Raw genomic sequence first — 27,660 nt, forward strand, 5'->3', positions numbered from 1 at the left:
AAATTTGCTAATGGAAGCACTAGAGCACAAATGAAGGGAAAAAATAACATTGTGTACTTTTGTTTCTAAGGTAAAAGTATCTGTGCAGAGTTCACGCTGCCATCCTGACACCATCAAGCTTGAAATAATTAGCAACATACCTTACAAGAATACAGCCACAGAGCTTTACCAGAAGAATTTCCACATAATGAAAACTGACTTAGTAAAAGAAGTAACCAGATCTGCAGAGGAAGCTCTACTTGCCCAAGAAAAAAACAGAGTTGAAGTAATTCAAGAAGAACATCAGGAGTATTGCCAAACAAAGGGAGTTAGCTTGTACCAACTGCTTGAGGAAATTAGGGACTTGGCTCTGCTAGATGTATCAGCTGGTAACTGAGCATGAAATAGTATTTAGCTGTGCTCCACTGAAGCAGGTTTGCACAATTTTAAATCGTTTTTAAAATGGATAGTGTAAGCTGATAAACCATTTTTAATGTTTTCTGCTTTTGCTAATTTGAACTGTACCTTAAGTAAAATTTAACACTGATTTTAGAGTGAAACAGCAGTAGTTGATTTAAGATGTTTTATACATGGTTAACTACTGTATTCTCACTGAAAGACTAAAGATTGTATTGGGGTAAACTACTTAAGATGCCTTTTTAAAAAAACAAATCTGATCTTGATCTAAAAAATAGGTGACTGGACATTGTTTTTTCTAAACTAGATTCTTGTAGGGAACCTATATATATCTGCATAAGCAATACAACACTGACGTAGCCAGACCACCACTAATCTTGCCCCTTTAGTTTTGATCCAATTAATTTAACTTTAAATACCTTTTTAATTCTACAGCTCTATTTACATTAAACCTGAATGAAGCAGTTCTGTTTCACCCTTTATATGCTTGCTACACAAAAGTGCACTTTAAAAAAACCTCAAAGCTGTCTACAATTACAATACAAATTAAATCATGCTTCCAGGCCTTATTCCAAGATTATCAACATAGTTGTGGGTGATTTTCACTGGCCTCTAACTCAGTTACTGTATAAACAAACAAAAATGGTTACTGGTACATGTGGTTTTAACTTGATTACTGGAACCTCTGTGGGTATTTATAACATACTAATGGAAGGGACACTTTAGGGGAGCCTCACTGCCACTATCAAAATTAATATGAAGCTAAATGTAACATTGTTTGATGGCTTTAATAAAGCATGAAAGGATTATCATCTGAAGAAAATTTCTTTGGGGAGGTTTTCAAAGTTAGAAAAGGAAGTTAAACACCCAATTCCTACAGAAAGTCCATTCAACTTTCCTGTATTGGTATACTACCACAATTAAAAAAACCCTTTTCTAAACTTAATTTTCAATGAAGTTTTGCAAGCTTTCTGTGCTTACTCCCTTCTCTAAAAGAAAAATTAAAATAAGGGAATAAATACATAGCACTTGTTGTAGGAGGCAAAAATCCTTTAAAAGGATAACCAGAATTCAGATGATTTGTTGATGAATGGCTAAGTCCACTATCAGATACCCCCCCCCTTGACCACAGAATGCTTTAACAATTGTAAATCTGAAGCTACTTAACTTCCTGTCATGTGATTGTCTCATGACTTAAGCAACACCAAATGAGTGTTTAGAGCAGATTTGATTGACAAATTTGTGTGGGCCCATCATATGAGTGTATGTAGAGAATATTTTTCAAATTTGGTTTCCAAAATTTAATAACTTTCAAGGTGCTGGATAAAATAACTTACTAAAATATAAGCATTTCATAACAAAGTACTGTTACAAAATGCTTCAGAACAGTTAAGACAGGGTGCATGTTGATACTGAGCAAAAAGTTCCTGACACTGAACCATCACTTATGTTCTATTAAAAAAAAACAACCAAAAACCCCACAATTAACGTGATGTAAAAAACTTTATACAAACTCAGGCTTTCAAGACCCAGGTAAGTTAAACTTGAGGAATGTGAATTGTATAAGTAAAAAAAGTCACTTCATAGTATAGATCCAAGAAATTAATGTCAATATTTTCACTGATACCTTTTTTTTGTCTCTGTGGAAAACGCAAGTTTTAAAAAAACAGTTGAAATAGAGAGTAGGTGTGTTAGTTTCCTTTCTTGAATTACGGTATTGGAGAAAACAGTTACTAGAGCTAATATCTGCTTTTTTACACAGAGAAATGGATTAATCTGGTCCAGCTACATTGATGTCATGACTAAGCTTTCCATAGAATGTCCAAGGTTTAAAGGGAAGGGGGGAAGAAGTCAGTGACACTTGAGCATATTAAGATATCTGGGTCTTTCTAAAACGTCATTGTATCCAGAGGAAAGGTTATTTGATTTCTTCTGCACCTTTAAGTTGTATATCTTTGTCTACAGCTTCCATATCAGTAGCTTGAATTTCTACTTCTGTCAGGTCAGCTGGATCCCGAGCCACAATTGTTTTTAATTCTTCATTTGGCTGGGTGGCAGACAGATCTGTTTAAAAAAGTAAAACATTATTGCCTATGATGTCAAAGTACTCCAGTTTCATTTATCATCTGCAATTTAATTGCTCAGGCTCATACCTCTGAGCCGCCACCCTCAAGAATTCAGGACAGTCGCTAATTTGAAATCTCTGACCAGCAAAGATAATTGCACAGGGTTTTGCTGGGAGATGGATAAAGATGCAGCAATCAACTTACTTTCTGCATTTTAGAAAAAAAGTGCCATCAGTTATCCCTAAAGTAGAAGTCTAGCTGCAACTTCTTGGTTGGGAATAATAGACACAGTCAAAATGAACATTTTGCCAAGGATATCTTTCTGTAATAATCCCAGATAAAACCCTAGCAGGAATACAGAGGATGACTATAGAATTTATGTAAAATAATAAAAGATCAAGAGTGAGTGCACATACTTTATGCAGACCACAAATATTCTGTTACTATCAAGTCAGCCAGATCAAAGCAGTACTGGATGGGGGTTGTTCTAACCCAGCCAAACACTAAGCCTTTACACTGCCAAAATTTTCTTGTTCAATAATCACACCTTCCAGAAATTTATACACATCCTTTAGCAAAGGCTACTCTATGGGTTTGGACTAGAACTAGAGAAGAAATTATTTTCCCTTGCTAATGACATCTGTTGCAAATGATCCAGATCGGGGTCGGCAACCTTTGAGAAGTGGTGTGCAGTCTTCATTTATTCACTCTAATTTAAGGTTTCAGGTGCCAGTAATACATTAATGTTTTTAGAAGGTCTCTTTCTATAAGTCTCTAATAGACAATAGTTTAGTTATATGTAAAGTAAATAAGGTTTTTAAAATGTTTAAGAAGCTTCATTTAAAATTAACTAAAATGCAGAGCCCCCCAGACTGGTGGCCAGGACCCGGGCAGCGTGAGTGCCACTGAAAGTCAGCTCGTATGCCGCCTTTGACACACGTGCCATAGGTTGCCTACTCTGATCCAGATCTTAACCCAAACTGCAAAAGTCATAGAATACAAACAGTTGACTAGCTATTAAGCAAAAAAAAAAAATTGAGATCAAAACTAACTGGCACACACTCCTATGGCAGGGGTTCTCAGCCTTTTCCTTACTGAGACACCCCCTCCCCCCCAACATGCTATAAAAACTCCACATCCCAGCTATGCCCCAACAACATTTTTCCTGTATATAAAAGCCATGGCTGGCTTAGGAGGTATCAAAGAGGGCAACTGCCCAGGGCCCCACACCACAGTGGGCGCCACAAAGCTACATTGCTCAGGCTTTGGCACGTGGTAGTGGGTCTCAGGCCCCAGGCTTCAGTCCCATTCAGCAGGGCTTTGGCTTTCTTCCCTGGGCCCCAGCAAATCTAATGCTAGTCATGCTTGGTGGACCCCCTGAAACCTGCTTGCGGCCCCAGACCTCTGGTTGAGAACCCCTGTCCTAGGGTACCAGTACTTTCAGGTTAGGCATTACGTTTTTCAACTGTCTATACAACAGCTTTTCTAGACCGCTAACTTTGACAAAAAAACAAACAAAAAAACCCCCAAAACTAATTTGCATCCCCCTTTGACAACTTTCCTAACAAAGAAAAAAAAAGAAGTGTCTATATGACATGCTGGGAATGGATCTATATAGACAAATCACCCCAGAGGAATGGAGTCTGATCTACAAAAAAGGACCAGCAACCTCAGTCTGTAGTAGGATAAGAAAATTTATTTGAGATACTATTTCAGTGGTACCCTCACACCCATCAGGTTAATAGATGGATACATTCTGGAGAAATTGTGGTGAAAGATTTTTATGCACAGATGATGGCCATATCTAGCCAGAGTACTGGGATGGAATTTGTAACCAAATATCACAAATAATTGGATATTTATTACCAATGTATCCTTTGGTAATCCTCCTGGGGCTTCCTAGTGGAAATGGTCACACAGCAGGAAATGAAGAATTATCTTATCTACTATTAGTAGGCTATTGCTAGCCTCCCACTTGGGGGGGGGGGGGGAGGGCAAAATAGTGAACTGTAGAGAAATGTTTTTAAAATGTGGGAGATGGTTGTTTTAGGAAAATTACCAGCAAAACAGACAGAAGACAGATAGATATTTGGTTACCACTCAAAGTACAGTCCTCGGGGGAAAAAGCACACCTGTGCAATTTTTTTGAATATTAACATTTGATAGACATACCTGATTTGTTAAATGTGTAATGAGAGATTTTCACTCCACTAATAAAAATCACTAGAAATGACATGTCATGGGTAGTGAGTGTCAAGATACTCACTCTAACATGGTAACACCATGTTCTAGATCACTGGATCTCTATGTATTACTGTGTAATGTTTCTCTCAGCAAAAGCTCACTGTTGTAATGGTTGATATATAGTCTCCAATAATTACATAGCTAGAATCTGTAAACCTGTTAAAACTTCCTAAAGAAAAGAAGAAAACCTAGCTCTATAGAGGGTTTTTGAGCCTGCCACTTTCTAATAGGAAGTAAGAGGCAAGACTAGTGGATCAGTCTCTAATGTGTATCCATTACATCATAATTTAACCCCTCTTATATCACCACATTAGCCCATATACACATTATCTTTAGAACCATGAAGACTAGAAACTCCCCCCTCCAATATGAAAGCTTAATTGACAGGTAACTTTCTCTGGGGAGGGGTTTATCTGTGTGGTTTTCTGAATGGTTAATCTTAACTGCAATACAGTGAAAGCTCCCACTTTGCACAGGTAAAGGTTAAATCCTGAAAAATAGAGCATTTCAGAAAACACCATTCAGTTAGGTGTCTACTGCTCCATACAAGCACAACCCCCTAGAACAGGGATGGCCAACCTGAGACTGAGAAGGAGCCAGACTTTACCAATGTGCATTGCCAAAGAGCCACAGTAACACACCAGCAGCCCTCCTCCCCCATCAGCTCCCAGTGTTTCCCACCCGCCAGCAGCACCACCGACCAGCACCTAATCCTCCACCCCTGTGCCTCCCGCTGGCCGCGATCAGCTGTTTTGTGGTGTGCAGGGGGTGGGGAAAGAGGAAGAAGAGCAAGGGCGCAGCAGACTCAGGGCAAGGGGTGGGGGCCTTGGGGGAAGGAGTGGAGTGGCGCTGGGGCAGAGCCAGAGGTTGAGCAGTGAGCACCCTGTAGCACATTGGAAAGTTGGCACCTGTAGTTCCAGCCCCGGAGTTGGCGCCTATGCAAGGAGCCGCATATTAAACCACTGAAGAGCTGCATGTGGCTCTGGAGCCCCAGGTTGGCCACCCCTGCCCTAGAAAATCAGCAGCTTTTTAAAATATATTTTTAAAGCATGTCCTGTGCTCTTCTTTGGTTTGATGGTGTGGGCTTTGAGATTTCTAAGCTATGAACATTACTTATCAGCATTTAAACTGCAAAATTGTGTTACTATTTACCATTTTCTTGTGACTGACTGTTAAATTGCAACTTTGCCTGTCTTCTTTCCAAGGCTAGTTGCCGGTTTCTCTCAATTCTTCGCTGTTGCTCCTCTGTCAGGGCAGTACTTGAGTGAGAATCAAATTTTTCCTTCACATGTTCAGAAAAGGGGTCTAATTCTTCTTCAGGAGACATTTTGAGCCCATTATTTCCCCCTCCACTACCTGTATATAAAAAGGCATGAGTAAAAACCATCAGCACTTTTGAAGCCAAAGCTTTACTATTAGTGAAACCAAAAGTTTCAATGTAGGTCTAAGATTGTAAAACCACGTTAGAAAATAAATTTTAAAATTGTAAAGACTACATTGGTAGCTAGAGATAATTCACTGGTTTAAAATGAGGCTAGATAGTGGGTCTCTGATTTCTATAAAATCTGTGTTCTTTCCCCCTGGAATACTAACAGTGTTGACCAGCACCAAATAGTCCACATTAAAAAAAAAAAAAAAAATTAAAAGTTCTGAATGCACAGGGGTGTTTCTGGGTTGCTGGTTTTTCTGTTTTGTGTTTTTGGCTGCACCAGGGTCCATACATTGGGCTTGAAGGTTTGAGGTGAATAAGAGGTAGGACAAAGGGCTTGTCTTCACATACAGTCTTGCAGTGCTGCAGCTCTGCCGCTGTAGCCCTTTAGTGAACATGCTACTATGCCAACAGGAGAACTTCTCCTCTTGGCATAGTTAATCTACCTCCCCGAGTGTGGATTTTTATACCGATATAAGTCTGGCCAAATCAATGACACATTAAATCCTTGTTAAAAGGTTCAGATTCTCCACTGTGCCACATTTCCTCCTGGTGAAGAAAAATGGAGGGTTAGAGCTGACTGATTCTCTGATGCTGGGAATCAACAAGACATGTTCAAATACATTTGTTAATTTAGCTGTCTATCAAATGCAAAACCAGTCACTCTTTGGAACTCCTCATTATGTTGCTACAAATAGGGAATACTTATCAGCATGACTGCCATATTTTACAAGATGCAAAATGGAGGTAGAGAAATCGAGTGACTTGCGCAAGTGTACAGAGTATTAGAAATCAGGAGTTCCTGGTTTTAACTCCATTATAGACACATCCCTCTCCCAGCAGAGTAGAGGATTAGGGTGTCCTTTCACTTGAAAGGAATGCATCTCAGAAGTGCCCCAAGGCAATGAGATGGCAGAAAATGTTTTTGAATAGAATTTTCAAGCTGACTTCCGCCAAGCAACTGCTCAAATTTTTCAACTACTTCTGAAAATTCTCTATGAAACATCTCTCTTTGAAATCTGAGGACTGGTCTACACTAGGAAATTAGGTCAGTATATTTATGTCGCTCAGGGGTGTGAAAAATCCAGACCCCTGAGCAACGCAGTTAAACTGACCTAATACGCAATGTAGATAGCGTTAGGTCGACGGGAGAATTCTCCGAATACCACCGCTCAGGGAGGTGGATTACCAATGCCGTGGGGAGAACCCCTCCTGTTGGTATAGGTAGTAGTGCAGCTGTGCTGCTGCAGTGTTTTAAATGCAGACAAACCCTGAGGCATCTATCACGGCGGTATAACTGCTAGTGCCATCAGTCTTAATCTCTCTCTTTTTTTAAAAAAAAGACAGCAGAATCTTGATTTTATGAATGCCAATCTTACGAACAACCTGTAATAAAAACTATTTTTCCCTGACTGGGAGGGTGGGAGGGAAATAAGTCACATAAATGTGTTGTTGAACAACAAGTGAACATCCTGAGGTCCCTTCCAACCCTGATATTCTATGATTCTATTAGTCTGCAGAAGAGAAGAATGAGGGGGGATTTGATAGCTGCTTTCAACTACCTGAGAGGTGGTTCCAGAGAGGATGGTTCTAGACTATTCTCAGTGGTAGAAGAGGACAGGACAAGGAGTAATGGTCTCAAGTTGCAGTGGGGGAGGTTTAGGTTGGATATTAGGAAAAACTTTTTCACTAGGAGGGTGGTGAAACACTGGAATGCGTTACCTAGGGAGGTGGTAGAATCTCCTTCCTTAGAAGTTTTTAAGGTCAGGCTTGACAAAGCCCTGGCTGGGATGATTTAATTGGGGATTGGACTAGATGGCCTCCTGAGGTCCCTTCCAACCCTGATATTCTATGATTCTATCCCTGCACATTCTGACACCTTGAGTGCATTGACAACTGCCTGGCATTGGTTTGAAGGACAAGAAGAAACTGATGCAGTGCAGCAGACCTACTGTAATTTTGAGTTGTTCAATTTTATTAACTCCTCAATCAGTTTGTAAAATTGGTGTTCTACTATAACATGATTTTAAAAACTAGTGTATGGAGCCATCGCACAGAAAGTCTGATAACTAGACAGACTCTGTCGGCAGGAACCATGTGTTTTAATGTACGTGGCTGTTTAGGGTTGCATTAGATTACTAACAAATACAACCAACAGCAAATACAGCCACATTTATGTAGTTGCACTAATGTCTCACACTGGGTTTGAACTCATGTCTCCTGCATAACATATTTGATCACAAAGCTAGTTAGCTTTTTCTCAGAACTGTTTTTCGTGGCACAGAGTCACCCGAAAATATGGAGTGTCATTCACACATTGTCGTATTATCTTTTTTTTTCAGAAACACTGCAGTGAAAGCATGAGTATTACAAAACACTGTCTGTACATTAACATCTGCGTTCTCTAAAGGTTTTCTGCATTTAATGACAAAATGGTCTATGGACATACATTTTTGTGTCTATGCTATTCTGTAAGATACCTCATATTTACATATGATCAATTAAAATTGATAAAATAAGCCTCACTATTTTTTCTAGTATTAACTCTTGTGCTTACAGTTTATATTTCTTGACTTTACATGCCAACATTGTTCCATTGTCACACAGAGGAGAACCTACACAATATTAATAGATCCTTCCCAAAATGAAGTAGATAAACTGGGCTATGATAAGGATTGGCCCCAGTCACAGTATCTCCCTCTTCAGGCTGACTCACTGTGGGACAATAAGGAGGCCAGAAGACAAAAAAACACTCAACATGAAAAGGAACAAGGAAGTATAAAAAGAATTGACTGAGATGACTGCAACCCCCTATGGGCACAATTTATTTATTGTGTAGCTCCAAGACATCATCTAGACTGGAGATTTGGCCAGATTACAGTCATTGCTATAGAGGCAACAGCATCAGATCACTAATCTAATCAGATCCCCATGGTAACTAATACCTCATCTAGATAATTTAGAACTACTGTTCATAGCACAGCCTAAACAGATTTTATCCACAATGAAACAAGCAGACAAGGAAGGTGGTAATATGTTTCACTAGTTCTGCCACAGAATGATCATAGAGAAAAAGGGAAAGATTTCTTACTGCTTGCTCACCATAAGCAATGAGGACCCAAGGGAGAACTATGGTCTGTTACTTCTCTCTAGTATTACAATTTCTTTCACAACATTAACTGAATCCAACTCACTTTTCATGCAAGGAAAAAAATTTTCCACAGACTAGTAATAAGACTGCTTTCTGGTTCATCTGAAACACTATTTGATTATATAAAGAACTGTTGCATTAGCCACTTCAAAATTCCCTATTGCCATTAAAAAAAAAAAAGTATGATTTTGAGATAGTGGAAAGAATTAAAAGGAGTAGTACGTACACAGAGAGCTAAATACAGTAGTGGCAGCAGACACCAATAAGTATTTTTAACAAGAAAAGAATCGTCATATAGACTGACTACTCTGTTAAAATGGGAAACTTATACATACATAAATCACTTGATGTACTTAACGAACCTTTCAGAGTAACAGCTGTGTTAGTCTGTATTCGCAAAAAGAAAAGGAGTACTTGTGGCACCTTAGAGACTAACCAACCTACTTGAGCACAAGCTTTCGTGAGCCACAGCTCACCTCATCGGGTGAGCTCACGAAAGCTTGTGCTCAAGTAGGTTGGTTAGTCTCTAAGGTGCCACAAGTACTCCTTTTCTTTTAATGAACCTTCCATTTCCTATCAACCACAGACTAGTAAACTGCAAGAGCACTTCGATTCTGCACCTCTACAGGTGAAGTGGAACCCTAATGTTCATTTTATGTCAAAATAGAAAGCTTCTTGAAGCCTCTAACAAGTCAAACATTGTTGATGTCCTGCTTTTGGGTTAATGTATTATCCACTACCTATTTCCCTGCTGAGAATGGATAATAAGATGTTGAGAAACTTCTCCTTTACTGAAAGCTACTCATCTCTAGAGATATATATAGCCTGATCAGGCTGTAGAGGATAGACTTAAATGTGATCAAAAAAAATTTAGCATAATTCTATAAGTCTTCTACAGAGACATGTTATTAAAAGCGAGGACCAGATAATCCTAGGAGTTTCCCCCTCCCCCCATACAAGGATGCAGATGTATTGTTTTTCCATTGTACCTTATTTTTTCATTGACTGTGAAAGTTGAGAACAAGTTAATGTTTAAATAAACTACTGGAACAAGCTGCAGAAAAGCATACATGCCTTCATTACTTGTAAAATCTTCATGCAAAATTGGAAGATCAAGTCTAATTCGCTTTAAGCAGGTCTGAAATGAGAACAGATGCTGTTTATTATAGATCAATGTTTTCACCAAAACATCTTTGCACTATTTCTCAGTAAAACAAGAGAGAGTTACATAAAGCTTAATGTAAAACCTGAAACTTAATTGGTAAATTTATATACAACTGAGGATACAGGGTGTAATCACAGGGCTTCCTGCCACCACACCAGGCGCGCACACCTTTACTAACATTTCAATCACTGATGTCCTGCATAGTCCAGAAGGAAGAAAACCACATTGGGGTCTCTAAGGAAAAGAAAATCAGCTAAATGGTATGCTGCCTTCCATCTACTCACCGTTCTCGCACTTACATCAGAATGGAAGAGAAGCTGAACTTGGCAGTAAGCCTCCCTCTCCCTCCAAAAAATTTTAGTATAAATTTATGTGGGTTAATACCATATTAATTCCTACAGCACTTGATCTTCCACTGCCTTTCCCCAAACCCAGGATTCTGCAGAGTGCAACAATGGACTGGCAGTAAATAGCAGCATAATTACTGGTCCTGCCATACTGATGCAGCTTGAAGCAAGTACTGCGGGGCCTCTGGATTCCATTTCTTTTTTTGGCTCACCCTTAACCAATTCCACTATGCTATACCCGTGTCAAAACTTGTGAGATTTTGAATTACTTTGTTTCCCCTCCATATGCTCTTGTATTAGAAGAGATGGTTACGAGCCTGTGTATGTATTAGACCAGGTCAGATAAAATTTAACATCTGTGAGTCAATCAGTTTTAGCAATATAACCTGAATGTCTCCAACAGCCAGGCTAAGAGGAATTGGAGCACATTTTACTTTTAACCAATACAGAGGAAAATAGACAGATTGTGAACAATTGCCTCTTTTGCTAGGCTTTTGGCGACTAAAAGCTTTCCTACTCAGGCCTCCATTCACAGTTATCTACTGGTCTGCTATTTTTGCCTGTGAGGTATCATCTCTTTCTAGGTGATGGTAAAGTGTTTAACCTGCTGCTAACCTGCTTTCACCCTCTTTTCCCCTCTCAGGAAGATCTGTGCCTTTCTTCACAGTTCCTTACAATTCCTCTTTTTCCCTGCTTCTCTGTTTGGGCTGAAACTCTGTGCTGTTAGAAGTTTGTTTTTCGGGTTCCCCATCTTTCCTTAAGCAGTGCAGGAAACAGCACACCTACTAAACATTCTGCTGCAGATGTAAATGTAAAAATAAATTCCAGCACTCCAAAATAACTTACTTTGGTAATAAAGGATGCACCTACAAGTTACAGCATGTTCTCTGAAATACTGTTTTGAATGAAAGGTAATGTATAATGAACTCTTAAACAATTTATTCAACACTGATTGAGATTGTTAATTCAATTAAATAAAGATGTGCATTTAATTTAATTAATTATTTAGGAGAGCATTATAACTTGTCTTCCTTTTTTGCACAGTATTATTCTCCCAAACTCTGTCTCTTGTACAATATGGTATTTGTAACAAAATAAAAAAAGGACATGACAAGCACTCACTTGAACTTCCTTTTTATTTCCCAAAGACTCTACTCTCTCCATGAAATCATCAAACTGCAGTTTAGGGAACAGCCTATGAGCCCAGTGTTCCATGTGTCGTAAAAGTGTCTTCAAGTCCTCTGTCTGGAACATAAATAAATGACATGCCATTCCAACAGTTGGATAAGTCTGCAGATTATAGCGTGAGAAACATTTTCAAAGACACTGGTAGCTCTTGTTTTTTGCAAGGCTGAAAGTCTCCTGGAAACTGAACAGGTAAGTGTATCAGGTGATCTTACATTGTACTAGATAAATTAATGATTGCTATTATGGGCTATTACAAAAGAGTGTAGCCAATCTATAATAAGAATGGTGATCAGCATTCAGATACACACCTGCATAGACTTTAAAAGCACCTTTTCAAAAACCTATAAACTGAAAATTAATTGTTTTTGTAAACAAAAGCTCTTTAACAGAAGAGAAAAAAAACGAACAAGTGCTGAAAGATTCATTGTCACAATTGTGACAATCAGGGTCCAGAGACCCCAAGCAGAGAACAGAAGTTTTAAAACCCCCCAAAAGAGCAGATGAAGCAAATGACTGCGTACTGTATTATTGTACTATGCAAGTGTCTTATGAAAGCTTGCAGTGTTCTGAACTTGAAGATCATGAGATATGTAGACTCTGGTTCTGAATGTGGGTGGAAGGAAGAGGAAAGATGGAAAAGCGTTGTAAAAGCAGGTTTGCAATTGAGGTTTTCTTCCAGAAACTGAGGGGCAGTCATTTGGCAAGTGATGTCAGTGAAACTCTGGATTCTCCCTATGGCTAGGGCATACACTGGGAAACTGTTTAAAGGCAATAGGTATATGGAAGTGTAAAGCCTAAGGTTGCATCTTTTTTATTATACAAGTTACACATTAATGTTTAAAGAACGAGGAGTACTTGTGGCACCTTAGAGACTAACAAATTTATTTGAGCATAAGCTTTCGTGGGCTAAAACCCACTTCACTGCATGCATGCAGTGGGAAATACAGTAGAAAGATTACACACACACACACCATGAAAAAATGGGTGCTGTTATAGTGTATGGCAACACCCATTTTTTCCATGTTCTCTGTATGCATATATATATATACACAGTAGGAAGATATATATATAAAAATGGGTGTTGCCATACACACTATAACAGCACCCATTTTTTCAGTGTGTGTGTGTGTGTGTGTGTGTGTGTGTGTGTGTGTGTGATCTTCCTACTGTATTTTCCACTGCATGCATCCAATGAAGCGGGTTTTAGCCCACGAAAGTTTATGCTCAAATTTGTTAGTCTCTAAGGTGCCACAAGTACTCCTCATTCTTTTTGTTGATACAGACTAACACGGCTACCACTCTGAAACAGTACTGTTTACTCTCCCTTCCTATTTCATCTTTGAATCTGTGGCTTTTCTATTCAATAAACCTTTAGTTTATTTTTACTCCAAGTAAACAGCAGACACTGTGTTCCCCCAAAGTCAACTGATAACTGAGCGGCAAGATTCATGCCTTTAGGGGTGATGAACCAAAGGGGAACAATCAGAGGTATGGTAGTTAAGAACTCAGGGAGGATGGATTTGGGGAGACGTGGGGATAAAGGGTTATTGGTGTCACCCTGCAAGAAGTAACTAGGCTGGTGGAAACCAGGGTGAGACTTTGTGGGCAGGTGGCTCGTGTCAGGGACCTGAGCCATAGTAGCACAGCATTAAGGGACCCCAAGGTTATACGGCAGGTGATAACAGAACCCCTAACTGGGTGATCCCTAAAACATCACAAAAATAGTCTAACATTAACAGAATTACAAGAATTAAATATAGATATATTTTTAAAACCATCCCATTCTTGCAAACATTTCAGATCAGATCCTTAGTTTTGCCGAAGTCCTTTTCATGCTACCGCTGCTGTGATTCAAAGGGAATTTAAAATGACCTCAGATAGGTTTACACCAAATGCTTTTCCCACCACTTCAAGTGGAGAATCATGTGCAAGGGTGAGACCAGAGCACACAGGACTTCAGCTGATCCTCTAACAATGGAACATTCCAACTCAGTGTCATTTAGAATGGCCCCAAAAATGCTTAAGTACATGCAATGTTGTAACTGAGATTTTACAAAGTCAAGGAATTTGGTGGTTCCCATAGCAATCATAGCAGTCCACATATATTGTATGTTCTATTCTAGTCATGTTAATTTATTCTTTAAGGTTAAAAATTAAATTACAGCTGTTGTGGGAACAATAACTTTGAATTTCCTAGTACTTTTCTAACTTTTATATGTGTAAAACTTAATTAAACCACGTTATTAAGTCAAACTATTCAAAGACACTAACAATATCTGTTGAAAACAGAATAATCAGTCTTATTACCCTCCCAAAGTTTAAAAACAATCGTTCTGTGGGCACATCAAAAGTTCCAGCAGAATGGTTCTAGTTTGGAAAGTTAACTAGAAATGGTTTAAGGTCAGGATGCATTTTTCCGATCATATTTCTTCAGTTGGTGTAGGTTAATATGACTGAAAAATCCCCAACAAGATGCATTTGAAATAGCATTAGCTGGCCCTATTTTAGTTTAGGATGAAATTTTAATACATTTTTAGAAGGTAATGTTTGATTTAGTTCTGGAGCTGTACTTCACTCCTCCCAATTACAAAAAGTAAACCTTTCAACCAAACTATATTCCTAAGAAACAGGATAAAAATTGTTCAATATTTCTTACCTCATGTCCTTTACCCTTAAATTTTGCATTATCAAATACATGTCGCAAGGCTGGAAGTCCTCTCTCTGAAATTAACCTGTGAATATGAAAAATGTCCTGAGTTAATATGGTTTTCAATTTTTTTTTAAGTTATTCAACTAGAAATTCTAAAGCTTACTATTTGTGATTTTTTATTAGGGCTGTCGATTAATCACAGTTAACTCACGCAATTAACTCAAAAAAATTAATCGCACTGTTAAACAATAGAATACCAATTGAAATTTATTAAATATTTTGGATGTTTTTCTACATTTTCAAATATATTTATTTCAATTACAACACAGAATACAGAGTGTACAGTACTCACTTCATATTTTTATTACAAATATTTGCACTGTAAAAATGATAAAAGAAATAATATGTTTCAGTTCACTTCATACAAGTACTGTAGTGCAATCTCTATCATGAAAGTGCAACTTATAAATGTTGATTTTTTGTTACATAACTGCACTCAAAAAACAAAACAATGTAAAACTTCAGAGCCTACAAGTCCACTCAGTCCTACTTCTTGTTCAGCCAATTGCTAAGACAAACAAGTTTGTTTTCATTTATGGGAGATAATGCATGGCACTTTTGTAGCCGGCATTGCAAGGTATTTACATGAGATATGCTGAACATTTGTATTCCTCAATCAGGATCAGGGCCACATTGTACAGTGTCTAATACAAACGTAATAAAAAACGGTCCCAGCCCTAACAATTTACAGTCTATGTGGAACAGAGAGGATGACCAGTGCTAGTATACAGATAACCAAAAGGTTAATATTGAATGCTTCCAAGACACTCAAGTATGATATCCTAGAATAACATTTAGTATACCTAAATGACACATCTTCACAACATAGGGATTCAGCCCTGTTTACTTTCCCATTTAAAAAGAAACAGAAGGATGCAGAAGGAAATTATTTTCTACTCCTTAACAATGCTAACTACAACAAATATAATCTCGAGAGCAAGAATTTGTATAATATCTATAAAAATCAGATTTTACGGCACTTCACAAGACTGGATAACACCTGGGAAAGATCAACAATCTGAAGTCTTATTTTGAAGGATTTCCCAATTAAAAAAAAAAAAGTCAGAAGAAATATTCTTGAGACAGGCTGAAATCTGAAGTAATCTGAAGGACAGATAAAAGATATTATACAGAAAAAATGCACTCTCATATATGACACTTTACCAGTAAAACAGTTTTCGTGTCCCAAAGCGCTTACAATAAAAGTATGATGTAGGATAACAGCACTATAAAGGTAAGTGAAGAACAAAAGGATCAGGTACATTTGGCAACAATAAGCTAAATATATTCATCTCTTAATCTAAAACCTGGTAATGACCAAGTGGTTAATGTGGAAACATATAAACACCCTAAATCATTTCTGCCAGGCAGTCACACAAAGATTACTATTTTTTGAACACTGAAATCATCACCAGTACATAGGAACACTGTGCAATAAATACCTTTGAGCATCTAATTTAGGTATTGGCCTTTTAACTGCCTTCTGTATAGACACAGTAGAATCCTTCGTTTGGGATGGTTTATTTCCATCTTGCTCTGACAAATAGAACACAACATACTATAAATCTATAATGCAAGTGATACAAACTATCATTACTCAAATTAATGTTTTGCATGTTTATGTTCTACTAATATCTCACTGGCTCTACCAGTTGCCAGTTTTCCTCTGAATGTTTACAGAGCACATTCTGTACATGTCACTGTGAATAACTGATGCCTATATGTTCTCTCCTTTCCCCCCAAATGAACTTTATTAAAAAAGTGTTTAAAAAGAAAAAGGAATATTCCTGGTATCTTAAAAGAATGATCTTTTCTGGCAAATAATAAAACTATTTCCCATCTTAATGAAAAACTCTACTTTTAAAATGTGTTATTTTTATATTTTGTTATATTAATAATTTATGTTATGTTATATTTTGTTAATTAGTGTAAACAACAATACACTGTGTGTGCTTTAACACCAAAAATCAAGGCTATAAATTATAACTATGGTGTCAGGAGTCCTTAAGGATTTTTTTTGGGGGGAGGGGAGAGAGAAAGGGTGAGGAGGGGAAGAGAGGAGGAGTTAGCTGCAATAACAAAATAAAAGGTAACTAGACTAAGGCCTGATTGTGCAAAGATTTACACACGTTCTTAACTTTACACAATGCATAATCCTTTTGCCTTTAACAGTGCATAAAGTTAAGCATGTGTTAAGAGTAAGGCTTAAGTTAAGTGCTCTCAGAGTAAAGCTATGTGAAACTGGTATCTATTTAGGGAGGCAAAACTTTCTCAAGTGCCCTAAGCCAATGGTATTCAAACTTTTTTCATTTGCGGATCCATAACAAATTTCGAATGGAGGTGTGGACCCTTTTGGAAATCTTAGGCATAGTCTGTAGACCCTCACTGCCCTAAACAGATGGTGATTAATTCAAAACTGAATGAAAAAGTAGGGATGCTGACCAGAGCCACCTGAGTAATGGCCATGTCACCTAAACTTTAGAGAGTCATAGTAGAATAACCAACAAAGCAGTACTTTAACAGTATTCTTGTTTTGGAGTCAACATGAGATTTCTCAGAGGATTACAAAAACAAGCCAAATTAATTTATTCGTAATTCTCACCCCCCCACTTTTTTCTTTTTCAAAGTATCCAAAAAAAAAAAAAAAAGAGGCTCACACATAATTAATCCCCTCAGGTGAAAAATAAACTGGGAGATACTCTATCAGCAAATTTTTAAAAATCCTTAGGAGTTTGCTAAATGAGTGTAGTGCATTAGATAGAAGAGAAGAAAAGAACAGGGACATTGCAAAGAGAAGTCTCTCTGTGACAGTCCTGATATAACTACAGGCCTGGTAGCCATTGCCAGTTATGAAAGATAGATTTCTGGGAATCAAAAATAAAACAGCTGAACTCAGTGAAATATGGAAATAATATTACTGGATAACCCTGTAGGATATGACTAAGACCCTGATTGCGTAACGTGTTCTGAAAAGGCAGTTCCATGAACCAAAACTGACTTCAAACAGGACTCTGTGTGGTCACATGGTCCATCCTTACCGTTCTCATCACAAGACTAGGGTCTATGTTAATCAGATTTATTACAGTAATACCTAAGGGCCAACCAAGAATGGTGCCCCATTACTATAGGCACTGTACAATCTGTACATAAATTCTTATATTACATGCTTTATTCTCTGAAGTTCAGAAAATTCAACAGTTGGGAAATTCATTTCCACATATCAACATTAGTGTGCTTATCCAAACCAATCTATTCCTGATCAGTAAGCGTTTCACTTTATTCTAAAAGGGATGTAAATCAAGAATCAAGGAATTCATATGTAAAATCTAATATTTGAGAAATGGAAGTTTAACATTATTCATAGTCAAAGTGTACCATCTTTATATAAAACAACTGTCCAGTCAACTTATTTGGCTATCAGATATTCAAGTCTTCCAAATTTTTAAACTAAGAATAAACGAGCTACCATAGTGAGTCAGACCATGGTCCATCTTGCCCAGTATGGTGTCTTGGACAGTGGCCCATACCAGAGCCTCAGGGGGCAATTATGGAGTGATCCACCATCTTGGCTTCTCATGGTCAGAAGTTTAGGGTTGCCCCAAACATGCGGTTGCATCCCTGACCCTCTGGACTAATGGCCATTGATGGACTTATTCCTCATTAACTTATGCAGTCCTTGTTTTTAACCCAGTTATACTTTTGGGCACACAATATCCCACAGCAATGAGTTCCCCAGGTTATCTGTGTGTTGTGTGAAAAAGTATTTCCTCTTGTTTAATAGGCAGCAGGTTTAATACAATTTCTTAAAAGGTAAACAGAACTTCTCTATTCACTTCTTCAAAATCAAGAATGGAGTGATAGGCCTCCAACATAGTCCCATCCCTAGTCATCTCTATTAATCTGAACAGTCCATAAACATTTTTGTTGCCCTTCTCTGACCTTTTTCTAGTTCCACTGTATCCTTTTTGAGATTGGGCAACTAGAATTGGACAGTATTCAAGGTGCGGGTACACCACAGATTTATAGAGTCGCATTATGATATTTTATTTTCTATCCGTTTCCTAATAGTTTCTAACATATGGTTAGCTTTTTTGACCAATACTGTGCACGGAGCAGAAGTTTTCAGAGAAATATCAATGGTGACGCCGAGATCTCTTTTTTGGGTGCTAACAGCTAATTGGGAATCCACCGTTGTATATGTAAAGTTGGGATTATTTTTTCAGATGTGCTTTACTTTGCACTTATCAACATACAATTTTATCTGCCATTTTATTTGTTGCCCAGTCACCCAGTTTTGTGAGATGCCCCTGTAATGCCTTGCACTCTATTTGGACTTAACTATCCTGATTAATTTTGTATCATCTGCAAGCTTTGCCACTTCCCTGTTCACCCCCTTAAAATTAAAATATATCCTGAAGTACTTAATAATTGGATTTTTCTTAATCCATATAATTACAACCTGTTATGCTTAGCACCCTTATTCTTCAGAATGTTACAACTCCTGTTCCATTAAAAAAAAAAAAAAAGTAGTCACACTTTGCAATGTGTGAAAGTATTTTATTACTGGTAATCTGAAGCAAGTGGTGTTCACTGACTATTTGGTTTCTGTGTTGTAGTATTCATTCCTTTTCATTGATATTACAAGAATATAGATTTTTCAGAATAAAAAAGTATATTGAAACATCTATTTTGTTTTACAGATATTTTGATGGGGAGTGTGCAATACAGAAAATGTTTCGTTCCCCTGCAGGGTTTATCATGCACAATCAGGTCCAATTTTAATTTACAGAAGCAGAACAATTTTTCCAATCAATTTTAGATAACTAGAATTTTATAAACCAATTTAACAGAGTACGACACTAACACCACAGTCAATTTCACAGTATTTCAGTATCTATGCTGCAATAGAGATTCTTTAGTTCTAGAAGATATTCACCTTCATTAGCGAGGGCTCCTTCAACATCATCTCTCCCTGGGGAGGAAGGAGGTGGAAGAGGTGGAAAAGTTTCATCTTCTGTATCATCGTACTCAGGAAGATCAAACAAGTTGTTTGCTAGTGGATCTATCATCTTCAAAAATTAAGCTTTTTCCCCTAAAGAAGAGTGTCAGACATTCAAATAGGTGGGGTGTGGAGAACAGGATGTGAACTACTAAAAAGATACACATACTTTGTCTGACGATACCCGCATTTTATGGAAAATATGTTTGCCAGTTAACATGAGGGATTCAAAACACCAAGTAGTCCAGAAGATTAAAAGGATGGGATACTTACACAGATAATCACAGTGGTAGCCGTGTTAGTCTTCATCTGTAAAAGCGGCAGAGTCCTGTGGCACCTTATAGGCTAACAGATGCATTAGAGCATAAGCTTTCGTGGGTGAATACCCACTTCGTCGGATGCATGTAGTGGAAATTCCCAGAGGCAGGTATAAATATGCAAACAAGAATCAGGCTAGGGATAACGAGGTTAGTTCAATCAGGGAGGATGAGGCCCTCTTCTAGCAGCAGAGGTGTGAACACCAAGGGAGGAGAAACTGCTTGTAGCTGGCTAGCCATTCAGTCTTTGTTTAATCCTGAGCTGATCCTGTCAAATTTGCAAATGAACTGAAGCTCAGCAGTTTCTCTTTGAAGTCTGGTCCTGAAGTGTTTTTTTTGCTACAGGATGGCTACCTTTAAATCTGCTATTGTGTGTCCAGCGAGGTTGAAGTGTTCTCCTACAGGTTTTTGTATATTGCCATTCCTAATATCAGATGTGCGTCCATTTATCCTTTTACGTAGGGACTGTCCAGTTTGGCCGATGTACATAGCAGAGGGGCATTGCTGGCACATAATGGTGTATATTACATTGGTGGACGTGCAGGTGAATGAGCCGGTGATGGTGTGGCTGATCTGGTTAGGTCCTGTGATAGTGTGGCTGGTGTAGATATGTGGGCAGAATTGGCATCGAGGTTTGTTGCCTGGATTGGTTTCTGAGTTAAATTACTATGGTGCGGTGTGTAGTTGCTGGTGAGAATATGCTTGGCAGGTTGTCTGTGGGCGAGGACTGGCCTGCCCCCAAGGCCTGTGAAAGTGAGGGATTGCTGTCCAGGATGGGTTGTAGATCACTGATGATGCGTTGGAAAGGTTTTAGCTAAGGACTATATGTGATGGCCAGTGGAGTTCTGTTGGATTCTTCCTTGGGCTTGTCTTGCAGCAGGAGGCTTCTGGGTACACGTCTGGCTCTGCTGATCTGCTTCCTTACTTCCTCGTGTGGGTATCGTAGTTTTGAGAATGCTTGGTGAAGATCTTGTAGTTGTTGGTCTCTACAGACCATAGTAACTCAGGAACCAATCCATGCAATAAACCTCGATGCCAACTCTGCCCACATATCTACACCAGCGACACGATCACAGGACCTAACCAGATCAGCCACACAATCACCGGTTCATTCACCTGCACGTCCACCAATGTAATATACGCCATCATGGGCCAGCAATGCCCCTCTGCTATGTACATTGGCCAAACTGGACAGTCCCTATGTAAAAGGATAAATGGACACAAATCAGATATCAGGAATGGCAATAATCAAAAACCTGTAGGAGAACAAAAAGAAAAGGAGTACTTGTGGCACCTTAGAGACTAACCAATTTATCTGAGTATAAGCTTTCGTGAGCTACAGGTTGTCTGTGGGCGACACTTCAACCTCGCTGGACACACAACAGCGGATTTAAAGGTAGCCATCCTGCAGTAAAAAACCTTCAGGACCAGACTTCAAAGAGAAACTGCTGAGCTTCAGTTCATTTGCAAATTTGACACTATCAGCTCAGGATTAAACAAAGACTGTGAATGGCTAGCCAACTACAAAAGCAGTTTCTCCTCCCTTGGTGTTCACACCTCGACTGCCAGAAGAGGGCCTCATCCTCCCTGATTGAGCGAACCTCATTATCCCTAGCCTGATTCTTGCTTGCATATTTATACCTGCCTCTGGGAATTTCCACTACATGCATCCGACGAAGTGGGTATTCACCCACGAAAGCTTATGCTCCAATACATCTGCTAGCCTATAAGGTGCCACAGGACTCTGCCGCTTGCACAGATAAATTGACTGGACAGTTTCATTATGGGACATAAACAGGAGGGCTGGTCAAAAATTGTCCATCAAAACAGTCTTACAAAAATATTTGGTCATATTTTATGAGACATGTCTGCTTTCCATGGAAAACGTGTCAAAAAATGAAAACATTCTAGGGTATTTTTTATGAAAATAAAAATAATCAACATCTCCTGGAAAAAAAATAATCCAACCAGCTCTAACATAAATCTTTGTGCTTCAAAGCATAGTTTAACCCCAAATTAATGGGGCTAGAAATAAAACCTTCCCATGTCACCAAGCTATTCCATAATGACCGATTATGAGAGGGGTGGGTAACCTACAGCATGCGGGCTGGAAGCCCCAAACCTTGGCATCCCCCCAGCACAGCTGGAGCCGGGAGCACTCGCTCACCCCATTGCACGGGAAGCTGGTGTTGCCAGGCCGTTAAAACTCTGGTTGGCTCCACACAGCTCCCAGAAGTGGCCGGCATGTCCCTGCAGCCCCCTAGGAGCAGGAGTGACCAGGGAAGCTCCACACGTGCTGCCCACCACCAGTGCCAGCTCCACAGTTCCCACTGGCTGGGAACAGCAGAAAATGTTAGCTGTGGGGGTGGCACCTGTGGGCGTGGGCAGCATGCACCGTGCAGACCCTCCTGGCTGCGCCTCCGCCTAGGGGCCGGACATGTTGGCTGCTTCTGGGAGCAGTGCAGAGGTCAGGCAGGCAGGGAACCTGTCTTAGCCCTGCTGCTAACAAGGAGCCGCTGGAGGTAAGCACCACCTGGTCGGCGCCTGCACCCTGAACCCCCTGTCCCAGGTCAGAACCCCACCCCCACCCTAACTCCCTCCCAGAGCCCACATCCCAAACCTCCTCCCAACCCCCTACCCCAGCTGTGAGCCCGCTCCCGCATGCCAAACCTTGGCCGCAGCCCAGAGCCCCCTCCTGCACCTCAAACTCCTAGGCCACAGCCCCCTCCACTCCCGAGCTCACACCCCAACCACCGTCCCAGCCTAGAGCCCCCTTCCACACCCTGAACCCCTCATTTCTGCCCCCACCCCAGAGTTTAGGGGACACCCCCAGCCTCTACGCCCTCCCCCCCCAGGCTGTGTGTGTGGCCTGCCACTGATTTTTTCTGTGGGTCAGTGGTCCCGGATACAAAAAAGGTTCCCCAGCCCTGCATTGCGAGGATTTTAGTGCTTTCCCCTGAAGCAGCTGGTCCACTGCTAGAGACAGGTTCGACAGGCCGTCAGCTTGACCCACTCGGGCAGTTCCTAAGGTCCACAAAACTAGAGAGAGAAATAGTTGGCCTCCGATCTCCTGCAGTTACAGGAGTCCGATGGGTACCCGCAGCAGGAGGCGGAGCCAGCTCCAGGCACCGGTGGCTGTTGGACTGCCCGTGTGCCCCCTACACTGCTCCGCCGGGGGTCGGCGGGCTCCGGGCTGGGCCACAGCTCCGCCGGCTGCGTGAGGCCAGCGGGCGACACGGCCCTCCACAGTCGAGGTCCCGCTCCCCTCTGGCCCCCAACCAAGGCCTGGCCCGGAGCTCGCCTGGGTGCAAAGTACTCACGAGCCGGCCGGCTCCCGGACCGGTCAGGCCACTCACAGAGGCCGGGGGCAGATGGGTGCTTGCCCCACCCACTGGGGAAGACAGAGTCTGAGAGGACCGAGCCGCCATGGGAAGGAGGCTCCCCGAGGCAGCCCCTCTTTCATTCCGTCCGTCAGGGGAGCCGGCTGGGCAGTGGGGAGCGAGGGAACGGCGCTCTGTACCTCAGGGCCGGCCCCGGCCTCGCGCCAGCCCCTCCCCCACGTCCCGGCGGCTGGAAGGCAAATCCAGCGCGCCCGCCTCTGGGATCGACCGGGCATCCGCGCAGCCAGAGGAGGAGGAACGAGGAAAGACCGCGAGAACACGGCCGTGTTCGCGCCCTCTCCCCGTCCCGTCAAAGCTTGGCTCTCCTCCCACCCTCAATGATGAAATCTCGCGAGTGTTCAAAAAAAACCACCGCGCGCGACGCATTCTCGCAGATCCTTTGTGCTTCGGCCTCCCTTGGCGCCAAGAGTCCCAACGGCCTCGCTCGCTCGGGTTGAGGGACTCGGCGCGTGGTGAAGCACCCCGGCTTCTCCCTCAGCTCTGGTCTGCTCGGAGTCTCTAACTCCCTCCAGCAACAATTCTCCGCCTTTTTGAACGAGGCCTCGCCTTCGCATTGTGTTGTTCTTGGAGGCCCCTTATAGTCCTGAGTCAGTAATTTATTATTCATTGCTAATTGATCAATTAATCCAGGAATTAAGGCTGATGGAGCCAAACATACTGAAATAGCGTTGCGACCCGTCACATTAATCATTCATTATTAAATGGCTCCCCCCATACTGACCCTGCCAAGGGCGTCTCTCGTGCGGGCTCGCTGCCCTCCTGCAGCCCGGGGAATGGCCTATTTGCCTGGTCTTAGTTCCCTATAGTTCTGCAGTCTGAAACAAATGATCTTCTGCAATTATTTGTGTGATGTTTGATGTTACATTGGGGGGGAGGGGAGCTCATAACGCAGAAGTGAAGGATGGCTCCAATTTACAGTATTGCCAACCCCAAGTATTCGAAAAATTAAAAGTCAAGCCTGCCAAAAATTAGCTTTGTTCCATAATACATTGTGGGTTCTTTTTATTTTCCTTCTGGGTTTTGAGCCTTTTGGTCAGTCTTGGGTCATGTTTTCACACTTTTTCCATAAGTTGAGGGCTTGGAATCTGCCCCCCCACCCCCAAAAACAAATGATCATATAATGACTAGCTTTCAGGACTTGGGGCTTTAAGGAATGCATAAGTTATTGTGAGAGTTAACAACATTATCAAATATAATAAAATATAATTGAGCTACACCTAAAAAAAATAGGATTGAGATTTTATCATATTGTTTACTATGGGCTGCCTACGTTGCCCATATCACAAATAAAATCACTTTTTAGTAGGTCTCGGAAATGTAAATTGCAAGTGAAAAAATCATTTTCCAGTGTGTCTTTCATATTTCCATACAAATATAATTTATTTTATTCTTAGTATGACAAAACAACTATTGACACTTTTCAATGAAGCAAAATAACATTTTATCTTTCAGTTAAAAACTAATTTTACATCTGATACTGTAAAACTGTTTCATCACGAATTGCAGGAACATAATATATAGGCAAGAATGTATGCAAAATACTAAGCAGATTATTTGTTTAGTAGCTGTTTGAAACTATTAAAGGTCATACATGTTTGTCAGCATTCCTGTTTGCATTTATTTCTCTGCTTTCTAGATATCGTGTCAAAGCTCTTCAGTTTACTGCAGCTCACTAGTTTGAAAAGAAATCTAGCCAGAGAAATATTAATAGTAACATAGCAAGTGTTGCGCTTACCAATCAAAATACATAACCTGCTTTACATAAAAATATGTACATATATCGTAACTAATTCACATTTAATGTTGGTTTCAATAATGACGTGAAAGGAAGCATAATTACTGAAAATAAAAATTTCATAAACCATAGCAACACTGCTCTTTGTACTACAAATTAATAAATAACAATAAAATCACTATTTACACATTAACAGAAAATCTCCACAAAAGAAGGAATCAAATGAATAATTTATATGTGGTGGTGAAATGTGAATACATTGTTGATTCAAAAGTTTTACTGTGTGTGGATCTTTTTCTCGAGGTTTTCTTCAATTATTAATATATTTTTGTCTAAGAATTAATTGGTTTTGGATTACTTTGGCTCTGCTAATTAAGGGGTATATCTTTGATTATGCCAAAGGTGGAAAAATTGTATTTCCAACTGTTGCTGGCACCCAGTGCCAAGAGGCTAAACAACAGCTGAAGTTGGTTCGTTACACGGTGTGCTACACCCAATAATCACAATGGGGTGGAGAAGCAGAAAAGTTTATTTGAAGCTTCAAATAGGTACAGGGAGATTTGAATCTCAAATGCTGTACACAGAGCAGGAAGTTACACAGGCTTTTATACATCCTTTTTCCCAGCATACTTATCCAATAGCAAGCTGCCCCAAGTATCCATATAGCCAGCCAATCCAGTTCCCAGCTAGTTCCCTGGTTCTCTGTATCATTTATTAAACTATACATAAAGCTGCTTTATTCAGCATTGTTCTTCCATATCTGCCCTGTGTTGCCTTGCTTAGTTTCAGGCAGTCTGACTCTGCAACATATTGTTGCAGATTCTCAGCATAACTGCTGTGTGTGCCTCCAGGCGGGGGGGCCAAGGACACTTGGGCCTAGTATGCAGAGCTGCTGCGAGTGCCTCCAGGCTGGGGGGGGGGGGGCAAGGACACCTGGGCCTAGTGCGAGGGGGCTTCATTGACACTCGTGGTCTTCCATCCCCTCGAGTTACCTAGTGGCCATGCCCCAGTGTCCCCAACACAACCATTTGCTTTTAAGTAGTGTGAAGATATCTCGATTTATTCAAAGCCTTGTCTACACTAGAAAACATTTATAACAATTTCTCGTAGTTCCTAATACTGATACAGCTGTATTGAGGTTAGCAACACTAGGATCCGTAACACAGACAGCTTCTTGGTACTGGCCGCTGTTTTCAGTAGCATATTAATAGTGTTCCCTGTTTTCAGTTTTTACCGATTTCTACCAATAAATTAACAGGTTTTTTATTAAAGGAGTTCAATTTTTACTGATTTACACCTGTTTATCAATCCACTCAGTATTTTTTTGGGGTACTTATTTTTGTTAAACACTAATGCTTTACATTCCTGCATCTCCGAAATTGAAGCAGTTTCACAGAAAAACAGAACACATATAGGGTGGTAGTTGGAAAAGTCAAACAATGTTAATATCGCGCTATGGTTAGCTCAGAAGGAGATGCTGCTCACCTATTTCTTTGCGTCCATTTAGTGCAGCGTTTAGTGCAGCGTTAATTGCAATTGTGCACATCTGTGACATTTACTCTCTGTTCTTACAGGAAGAATTAAATAGTCAGCAGTGTTGACATCTAGATTATCATCTATCTTCACACCGTAGAGATGAATAAGGTAGTTTGCAACAATCAGAGCAAAAACAATTTCTACAGTGCTTAGTTCATTGCTTTTGTTATAAACATGAAGTAGAAACTATCAAAAGATTAAAGCAAAGTCTCATACAGAATGTCTGTGTAACAAGTACGCTGCTTTGTTAGAGTAGAATCTTTATACAACTTTACATAAATCATTTTTAATTTACTTCATTAAATAGAAAGTGTATGGCAAGTGATATGGATTGTTTTTCCTGGGAAATGAATAACTAGCCACATGTTGATAAGTTAAAAAAAAAAAAAAATCAGGACTTGCGTGTATTAGTGAAAGGTCTTTTGCTTTTTAGTTGTAAATGAGTTATAGGTGCTACTTGCTGGCTCCAATATTGAACAGTTGTATTTTGTCTGAAAAAGTGGAGAAAATTAGCAGTGTAGTTTCTATTTCTGAAATTTTCCTTTCCAGTTTTGTTCTCCAGAGCAAACGTGACAAAAACAGCCAAGTTTAATGTATGGCATAAAAATGTAAAAAAATAGGAGGTTTACATTTAAATTATTTATAAGTTTGTTATTCCAAATTCTACTCTGCATTAATTTAACAACATAAATTATTATGCCTTCAAGTTCGTTTTTTCTGGTGAAGAATATTGATTTTGTCCATACTATTATTTTTTTCTGAAATTGATCCTTTCACCACTAAATAGACTATATACCAGTCAGTCCTACATAAAGCTGTGCAGGTGTCTGAGCAGTAATATTCACAGTTTTATGTATGCAGTCTAGTTTTAGAAATTGAGCTCTTATTCTATATAGGTAACTGTGCATGGGGTGGGTGGAGATGATACTGGCAATGCTAATGCTGCTTTTTGTGCATTACATAGTGGCTCTCAAAT

The 27,660-nt window shown here is 40.0% G+C and overlaps 2 protein-coding genes and 1 non-coding gene across 9 annotated transcripts in view; 1 reads left to right on the top strand and 2 right to left on the bottom strand.

Annotated features, from left to right (window-relative positions):
- DIS3L (DIS3 like exosome 3'-5' exoribonuclease) overlaps nt 1-9,673 on the top strand; it is a 36,498-nt gene extending 26,825 nt beyond the window's left edge. For all 4 annotated transcript variants that reach the window (XM_073304389.1, XM_073304391.1, XM_073304390.1 and 1 more), the window contains one exon: nt 71-9,673. In XM_073304389.1, the coding sequence (XP_073160490.1) occupies nt 71-376 (306 nt within the window). In that variant the 3' untranslated portion in view covers nt 377-9,673. The remainder of the gene's footprint in view (nt 1-70) is intronic.
- TIPIN (TIMELESS interacting protein) lies at nt 1,855-23,695 on the bottom strand. Of its 4 annotated transcripts, none has more exons than XM_073304400.1 (8): nt 23,533-23,695; nt 19,633-19,788; nt 16,139-16,232; nt 14,643-14,718; nt 11,921-12,043; nt 10,361-10,424; nt 5,859-6,062; nt 1,855-2,460 (listed from the first exon to the last, which is right to left on the bottom strand). In XM_073304400.1, exons 2-8 carry the CDS (start codon nt 19,763-19,765, stop codon nt 2,315-2,317), a joined length of 840 nt encoding a protein of 279 aa, XP_073160501.1. In that variant the 5' UTR covers nt 19,766-19,788; nt 23,533-23,695; the 3' UTR covers nt 1,855-2,314. The 4 variants fall into 4 exon arrangements, with proteins under 4 accessions (XP_073160501.1, XP_073160502.1, XP_073160499.1 ...); XM_073304401.1 differs by having other exon boundaries at nt 23,369-23,695; XM_073304398.1 differs by having other exon boundaries at nt 23,333-23,695.
- On the bottom strand, nt 8,171-8,306 carry LOC140895218 (small Cajal body-specific RNA 14). Its single transcript, XR_012154153.1, has one exon.
- Nucleotides 23,696-27,660: the final 3,965 nt, after the last annotated feature.

This window comes from Lepidochelys kempii, chromosome 10 (genome assembly GCF_965140265.1).
Source record: "Lepidochelys kempii isolate rLepKem1 chromosome 10, rLepKem1.hap2, whole genome shotgun sequence".
NCBI classification, from domain to species: domain Eukaryota; kingdom Metazoa; phylum Chordata; order Testudines; family Cheloniidae; genus Lepidochelys; species Lepidochelys kempii.

Coding starts and splice junctions, on each gene's coding strand:
- TIPIN (XM_073304400.1), bottom strand. CDS start 19,765: ATGATAGATCCACTAGCAAACAACTTGTTTGATCTTCCTGAGTACGAT. Junction 14,719..16,138: donor CCTAAATTAGATGCTCAAAG/GTATTTATTGCA, acceptor TCATATTCACAG/GTTAATTTCAGAGAGAGGAC. Junction 10,425..11,920: donor GAAATAAAAAGGAAGTTCAA/GTGAGTGCTTGT, acceptor TTCTCATTTCAG/ACCTGCTTAAAGCGAATTAG.